This window comes from Chiloscyllium plagiosum, chromosome 2, assembly GCF_004010195.1.
Source record: "Chiloscyllium plagiosum isolate BGI_BamShark_2017 chromosome 2, ASM401019v2, whole genome shotgun sequence".
In the NCBI taxonomy this organism is placed as follows: Eukaryota; Metazoa; Chordata; class Chondrichthyes; order Orectolobiformes; family Hemiscylliidae; genus Chiloscyllium; species Chiloscyllium plagiosum.
Window position 1 is genome coordinate 14,092,217 of NC_057711.1, and position 8,714 is coordinate 14,100,930.

General features: G+C 42.5%; 1 protein-coding gene across 1 annotated transcript in view; it reads left to right on the forward strand.

The window, feature by feature from the left end:
- galntl6 (polypeptide N-acetylgalactosaminyltransferase like 6) overlaps positions 1 to 8,714 on the forward strand; it is a 242,319-nt gene that overhangs the window by 154,230 nt on the left and 79,375 nt on the right. Inside the window, exon 7 of the mRNA XM_043674606.1 lies at positions 6,393 to 6,509. Within this exon, the coding sequence (XP_043530541.1) occupies positions 6,393 to 6,509 (117 nt within the window). The remainder of the gene's footprint in view (positions 1 to 6,392; positions 6,510 to 8,714) is intronic.

An 8,714-nucleotide genomic window follows, 5' to 3' on the forward strand; every position in this document is an offset into this window, starting at 1 on the left:
AAGGATGAGGGGTGACTTGATGGAGGTTTATAAGATGATCAGAGGAATAGATAGAGTAGACAGTCAGAAACTTTTTCTCCGGGTACAACAGAGTGTTACAAGGGGACATAAATTTAAGGTGAAGGGTGGAAGGTATAGGGGAGATGTCAGGGGTGGGTTCTTTACCCAGAGAGTGGTGGGGGCATGGAATGCGCTGCCCGTGGGAGTGGTAGAGTCGGAATCATTGGCGACCTTTAAGCGGCATTTGGATAGGTACATGGATGGGTACTTAATCTAGGTTAGAAGTTCGGCACAACATCGTGGGCCGAAGGGCCTGTTCTGTGCTGTATTGTTCTATGTTCTATGTTCTATGTTCTATGTTCTATGTTCTATGTTCTAACCATCTGACTCAAACAGAAGGATATTACTATTACTAATATAAAAAGAGAGAATTTCAAATCATAATTATAACGGAAGTGGCGGTAACTCCAATCCTTTGATTTAATGCTGTCAATTAGCTTTACAGGTTTGGAAATTCCTCAGCTGTTTGCTGAAGTGGTTTGTTGGTTTTTGATGGTACTGTTTGTGACAGTGGTAAAAGGACCATTTGTCCTTTTTGTTCTTTTAAAGTGTATTTTTATAGCTCCAATCACAACCTCCAACCATGTGTGTTACAGCCAGTGAAGGACCTTTGAAATTTATTCATTCTTATAATGTAGGATCATTAGCAACACATTTGCACACAATAAGCTCCAACAAAACAATTTTCATAATATTTACCAGATAGTTTGTTCCATTGATGTTGGTAAGGTGATTAAATATTAGCTAGGACACTGCAGAGAAACCCTCTACTCTCTTCTAATAGTACTAGGGATGTTTTGCATTTGCTTGAGAGGGTAATGGGGTTTTACTTTAATATTTTGTTCAAGAGCAGCACCTTCAATAGTGCAGCACTTGTTCAGTACTGAACCATAGCTGCCTCATGCCGCGCATTGTTAGTATTTAATAAATTTGTAAGAAAGTCCTCTGCTATTTGAATGAAGACATGTTTCAAAAGGAAATCTTGCCCACGGTCAAATCAATATCATCATCACTAATGTCATTCTATGCTCATTTCTTCTCAATACTTTTTTATTTCTTCCCTTCATTATTCAGAAATTGTCAATGTGCAACCTATCACTGATGCTCCATTGAAGGATTAACATTGTGCACTTTGCAGCATTCTTCTTTAATTCCCTATACGTTTCTCCTCCTGGGATGTCTTTAGCGGCATCATTACATTTACTCCATCATTTAATCCATTGTTCCGTTCCATTGTTTTATTCCAGACGTATTGGCACTCATCTGTTTCTCTTTGTCCCTCTTTGGCTGGGTTACCATCTCTCTGACTGCTAGATTAACTGCTCCTGGTGCCAAGGAGGCTTCTGTGCTTTTTGTATCGACGGCAAAGTCATAATGGCTAAGGTGCTTCATTATGCTTGTTCCAAATGCCCATTATGTCCCTGACAACTGCTTTAAAACAAATGTAGCTCTCTGTCCATGAAACCAGTAATATCTCGAATGCTACATCGAGAATCAATGGCAGGTTGGACTCACATTGCTGGAAGAAGTCCATAGATAGAGTGATAACAGAGACAACTATCAAAAAATTAGGTGTGCCTTTATTAAAGTGTTGCCCATTTTATCTGCTGTGATAAGCAAATGTTAAGTTTTCAGGGCAAGTATTACTCATGAGATGAAAATGGCTGACAGCTCTTCTTACCCTAAAACCAAATGAAAAGTGAGAAAACCTTCACAAAAAAAGCAGTTCCCCTTAAAAGAAAGTTGTACAAAGTCAGAGACATAGCTGCACAATGACCAAGGGCTGATAATGTGGTCCATCTGGAATGCTGCTGTACTCGTAGAATCCCAACAGTGTGGAAGCAGGCCATTCAGCCCATCAAGTTCACACAACCCTCTGAAGAACATCCCACCCAATCACTGTATCCCTGCATTTCATATGGCCAATCTTCCTAGGATGCGCAACCCCTGGACACTATGGGGCAATTTAGCATGAAAATGTGTTGCTGGAAAAGCGCAGCAGGTCAGGCAGCATCCAAGGAACAGGAGAATCGACGTTTCTCCTTTTCCTTGGATGCTGCCTGACCTGCTGCGCTTTTACAGCAACACATTTTCAGCTCTGATCTCCAGCATCTGCAGCCCTCACTTTCTCTCGGCAATTTAGCATGGCCAATCCACCTACCCTGCACATCTTTGGACTGTGGGAGGAAACCCACGCAGTCACAGGGAGAATGTACAGATTCCACAGGGTCGCCTGAGGCTGGAAAGTAACCTGGGTCACCTGGTGCTGTAAGGCAGCAGTGCTAACCACTGTCCCATGCTGTATTCAGCATTGAAGCATGCAGTCTGTTCACTGCAAAGTTCTGTCAGTGGTTACAGATGGTACAACACTCAATAAGCCCTCAGTTTCTTTGAAAAGGAAGGACAGGCCTTATAATATACAGGGAACACCAAGATGGGCAGACAAGATTTTCTTGTGTCACTCACCATGTTAGCAATGTAGTGAAAACAAGCAAGAACACTTTCCAGTCACCACACCTACTCAAAGTTAACCTGTCCCTGGTTTGTGAATTCTTTCCGATGTCCCAGAAACATCTGCTTAGACACATAGACAGTTCCAAGTTCTTCAGAAGACAGGCAGAGAGTGCAACACCAACTAGGCAACATGTCTGCCAAATATCCATTGTCCCTAGGTGGCTAAGAATTCAGCATATGTACTCTATCACTTCATCCCAGGAGTTCACAACATCTTGGAAAGAGACCTGTGCCCAGAGAATGACAATTAAAAAATATTGGGATAGACTTGTTGATATTTTAACTAGCAGTGCTCATAAACATATCAAGGTTGGGGCTACTACAAAAGGAACCCAGAAATTACCCAAATAAACCATCAACTTGTGGTTCAAAAATGACCACTCCTGCCTCAGAGTAAGGAAGTCATGTGTTCAAGACTTGTAAAACTAGAACATAGAACAATACACGCAGAACAGGCCTTTCGGCCCTTGATGTTATGCCGACCTGTGGACTTTTCTCAGCTCGTCCCCCTACACTATCCCAAAATCATCCATGTGCTTATCTAAGGATTGTTTAAATCTCCCTAATGTGGCTGAGTTGACTACCTTAGCAGGTAGGGCATTCCATGCCCTTACCACTCTCTGTGTAAAGAACTTGCCTTTCATATCAGTCTTAAATCTGTCACCCCTCAATTTGTACTTATGCCCCCTCGTACACACTGACATCATCATCCTAGGAAAAGGTCTTTCTCTGTCTACCCTATCTAATCCTCTGATCATCTTGTATGTCTCTATCAAATCACCCCTTAGCCTTCTTCTTTCCAATGAGAAAAGTCCCAAGTCTCTCAGCCTTTCCTCATAAGACCTTCCCTGCAGACCAGGCAACATCCTGGTAAATCTCCTCTGCACCTTTTCCAATGCTTCCACATCCTTTTTGTAATGGGGCGACCAGAACTGTACACAATATTCCAAATGTGGCCGCACCAGCGTTTTGTATAGTTGCAGCATGATATTGCAGTTCCGGAACTCAATCCCTCTACTTAATGAAACCTAACACACTGTATGCCTTCTTAACAGCACTGTCCACCTGGGCGGCAACTTTCAGGGATCTATGCACATGGACTCCAAGATCCCTCTGCACATCCACACTACTAAGAATCTTTCCATTGACCAAGTACTCTGCCATCCTGTTATTCTTCCCAAAGTGCATCACCTCACATTTAGCTGCATTGAACACCATTTGCCACCTGTCAGCCCAATTCTGCAGTTTATCCAAGTTCCCCTGCAACCTGTAACATTCTTCCAAACTGTCCACTACTCCACCGACTCTAGTGTCGTCTGCAAATTTACTAATCCGTCCACCTATGCCTGCATCTCTGTCATTTATAGAAATGACAAACAGCAGTGGTCCCAAAACAGATCCTTGTGGAACACCATTAGTAACTGGACTCCAGACTGAATATTTTCCATCAATCACCACTCGCTGCCTTCTTCCAGAAAGCCAGTTTCTAATCCAAACTGCTAAACCACCCTCAATTCCATGCCTCTGCATTTTCTCCATTACCCTACCACCATGTGGAACCTTATCAAAAGCTTTACTGAAGTCCATGTATACCATGTCAAATGCCCTACCTTCATCTACATGCTTGGTCACCTTCTCAAATAATTCAATGAGGTTTGTGAGACACGACCTGCCCTTGACAAAACCATGTTGACTGTCTGAAATCAAATTGTTGCTTGCGAGATGATTATAAATCTTATCTCTTATAATCCTTTCCAAAACCTTTCCTGCAACAGAAGTAAGGCTCAGTGGTCCAGAATTACCTGGATCATCTCTACTGCCCTTCTTGAACAAGGGCACAACATTTGCAATCCTCCAGTCCTCTGGTACTAAACCCGTAGACAATGACGACTCAAATATTGAAGCCAAAGGCTCTTCTATCTCCTCCCTAGCTTCCCAGAGAATCCTTGGATAAATCCCATCCGGCCCAGGGGACTTGTCTACTTTCACTCCTTCTAGAATTGATAACACCTGTTCATAACTAACCTCAATCCTTTCTAATCTAATATCTCGTACCTCACTTTTCTCCTCTACAATATTCTCCTTTTCCTGGGTAAACACCGATGAGAAATGTTCATTTAGCACCTCTCCGATCTCTACAGGGTCCACACTCAACTTCCCACTTCTGTCTTTGACTGGCCCTATTCCTACCCTAATCATCCTTTTATTCCTCACATACCTATAGAAAGCTTTAGGGTTCTCCTTTATTCTATTTGCTAAAGACTGCTCGTGTCCTCTCTTTGCTCTTCTTAACTTTCTCTTTAAATCCTTCCTAGCTGATCTGTAATTCTCCACCACCTCATCTGAACCCTCTTGCCTCATCAACACATAAGCCTCTTTCTTCTTCTTAAGAAGAGATGCAATTTCTGTTGTAAACCACGGTTCCCTTACCTTATCACTTCCTCCCTGCCTGACAGGGTAATATCTGTTCCTTAAACCAGCTCCACATTTCCATGGTGTGCATCCCCTGCATTTTGCTATCCCATTCTATGCATCCTAATTCTTGCCTAATCGCATTATAATTGTCCTTACCCCGTCGATCACTCTCGACCTGTGGCATGTACCAATCCCTTTCCATTGCTAAATTAAACGTAACTGAATTATGGTCACTCTACCTACAACTAAATCAAACACCTGGTCTGGTTCATTACCAAGCACCAGATCCAATGTGGCCTCCCTCCTTGTCAGCACTTCGACATACTGTGTCAGGAAACCCTCCTGTACACCCTCCTGTATAATCCAGACTGAAATTCAAGAGCAATACTTCAGGAGTGCTGTACTGTCAGATCTAATATCTTTCAGATGAGATAATAACCAAGTCTCTGTTTTCTCAGGTGGGCATAAAGCATCCCACTAGAACTACAAAGAAGGGAAAAGGCATTTCTCCCTGGTATTCTGGTCAATACTGTACATACTGCTTAGCTGAAAATGTGTTGCTGGAAAAGCGTAGCAGGTCAGGCAGCATCCAAGGAACAGGAGAATCGACGTTTCGGGCATAAGCCCTTCTTCAGGAAATCTATGCCCGAAACATCGATTCTCCTGTTCCTTGGATGCTGCCTGACCTGCTGCGCTTTTCCAGCAACACATTTTCAGCTCTGATCTCCAACATCTGCAGTCCTCACTTCCTCCCTGTACATACTGCTTAACCTACATCACTAAATACAGATTAGCAGTTCATTATCACTTTATTGTTTGCGAGAGCTGTGTGTAAATTAGCTGCCTCGTTTCCATCTATAAATTGTTCGAAAGTGTTTTTCTTCTAAGAGCAAATACCCTGGATGCTGAAAATCTGATATGAAAACAAAAAATGATGGAAATACTCATAAGTGACAAACAGAATTAGCATTTCAATCAATCGACTTTATTCAGAACAAATTAATTACCTTCAGCTGAGGGAAAAGAATCAGCATGCAGCCAAGAACTTTCTTACACAGCAAGTTGTTGTGATCTGGGAATGCGCTGTCTGACAGAATGGTGAGAAATATTCCAATATAATTTTAAAGGGAGGATTGAAGTCCACTTGAAATGGAAATCTTTGCAGCACTAGGGAAAGAATGTGGGGTGGAACTAATTGGACAACTGTTTCAAAGAGCCAAGACAGACATGGTGACCTGAATGTCCTCCTTCTGTAATAAGATTCAATGATTTGCTTTCAAGCTTTCAAGGTGTCACAAAGCCAATTCAAATACAGTGAGTAATTTTTTGGAGTGTACTGCCTGCTGTTCATAAGGGTGACACGCAAGATGAAATAAGGATAGTGCTGCTGTTGTTTCTTCCAGATCCGCAATGTTGCTACGAACCGGTGTGTGGACAGTAAACATGGAGCTACAGGAGCAGAATTGAGGCTGGACGTCTGCATTAAGGATGGCTCGGAACGCACATGGTCACATGAGCAGGTACCATAAAGTCTAGCCATAGAGTCATACAGATAGAAACAGGTCCTTTGGCCTAACATGTCTATGCCAATCAACAAACACCAAACCATAGTTTTAAGCTGGTTGGAGGAAAGTATAGAGGGGATGTCAGAGGCGGGTTCTTTACACAGAGTTGTGAGAGTATGGAATGCGTTGCCAGCAGCAGTTGTGGAAACAAGGTCATTGGGGACATTTAAGAGATTGCTGGACACGCATATGGTCACAGAAATTTGAGGGTGCATACATGAGGATCAATGGTCGGCACAACATCGTGGGCTGAAGGGCCTGTTCTGTGCTGTACTGTTCTATGTTCTATGTTCTATATGAATCCTATTTACTGGCACTTAGTACATAGCCTCCTATTCCCCAGCATTTTAAGTGCTCATCCAGATGCTACTTAAATGTTGCAAGAGTATCTGCCTCCACCACCCTCTCAGACACTTGCACCCTCTAGTCAAAGCATTTTTCCTCAGATTCCCCCCTACTATACATACTCCTTATGCCCTCTGGTCTCAGGCACATCCGCCATGGAGAAAGGATTCACATGATCTGCCTTGTCTATATCTCATAATTTATATTCCTCAATCAGATCCCCTCCCAGTCTGCTCTGCTCCAGGGAAAACAAACCCAGCCTATCCTGTCTCTCCTCATAACTGACACTTTACACTCAAGGCAATATTCTGGTGAAACTCTTCTGCACTCTCTCCAGTGCTATCACATCCTTCAGATAGTGTGTCAATCAGAATTACACACAGTGTTCCATCTGTGGCCTAACCAATGCAACAAGAGTTCCCTACTCTTACATTCTATCTCCTGGCTAATGAAGGCAAACATCCCATATGCCTCCTCATCACCCTGTCTACTTGTGCTGGTATGGACCAAGGTCCCTTTGTTCCTCAGTAATGCCTAGCATTCATTGTGTAAATCCTTACCATATTAAACCTCTCAAAGTGCATCATTTCACATTTATCTGGATTAAATCTCATCTGCCATTACTCTGCCCAATTTGCCAGCTGATCAATGTCAGACTGTAATCTAAGATCATCTTTATCTTTGTCAACAATACCACAATCTTCATCTACAAACGTACTAATTATGCCTCTACATTCATATCCAAGCCAGTAATGTACGTAACAAACAGCGTGGGTCTAGCACCGATCCTAATGTTACACCATGATCACAGGCTTCAATTACAAAAACAACCCTCTACCAGCATCCTTTGCCTCCTGTTTGCGAGCCAATTTTGGATCAAATTTGTCTTGGATCTCAAGGGCTGTTAACTTTTGGACCAACCTTCTATGTGGAATCTTCTCAAAGGCCTTACTGAAGTCCATGTAAACCACATCAACTGCACTATCCTCATCCATATCAATATTAATTTTAACATGCTCTAGAATCTCACCATCCCAACTGAAATATCCACAATGTTTTGCTCCTCTGTGAATACGGATGAGAATTATTTATTTAAGGCCTCACCCATGTCCTCTGGCTCAATTGCATTGATTGCCATTGGATCTCAAATAGGCCACATTGTTTCTCTGGTAATCCTCTTGCTCTTAATATACTGAGAATATACCTTGAGGTTTTCCTTAATCCCACCAAAGATGGGCCCACTTTGGGCCCAGCTGGGTTTCATGGCCCTACTTTGCCCTCCGAATTTCTTTTCTTAAGCACTGTCTATACTTCTGAATGGCCTGTTGTGTTTTTAAAGCTCTGTACCTAATACATGCTTCCTTCTTTATTATCAAACTCTTGATATCTCTTCACATCCAGCATTCCTTGGACTTGCTATCCTTGCCATTCACTCTTAGAGGAACACACTGACTCTGAAATCTCACTATACTATTTTTAAAAGATTTCCAATTTCCAAATGTAGATATACCTGCAAGTAGCTGCCCCCAATCTATGTTTGCAAGATCCTGAATAATGATATTGAAATCAGCCTTCCCCAAATTAGACACTTATCTTTTGCAGCACTCTTATCCTTTTCCATAAAATCTTTAAAGCTTACAAAGTTATGGTCACTATTCCCAAAATCGCCTCCTCACACTTCTTGACCAGCTTCATTTCCTAGGATTAGGTAAAAGTGGGCGGCACGGTGGCACAGTGGTTAGCACTGCTGCCTCACAGCGCCTGAGACCCGGGTTCAATTCCCGCCTCAGGCGACTGACTGTGTGGAGTTTGCAC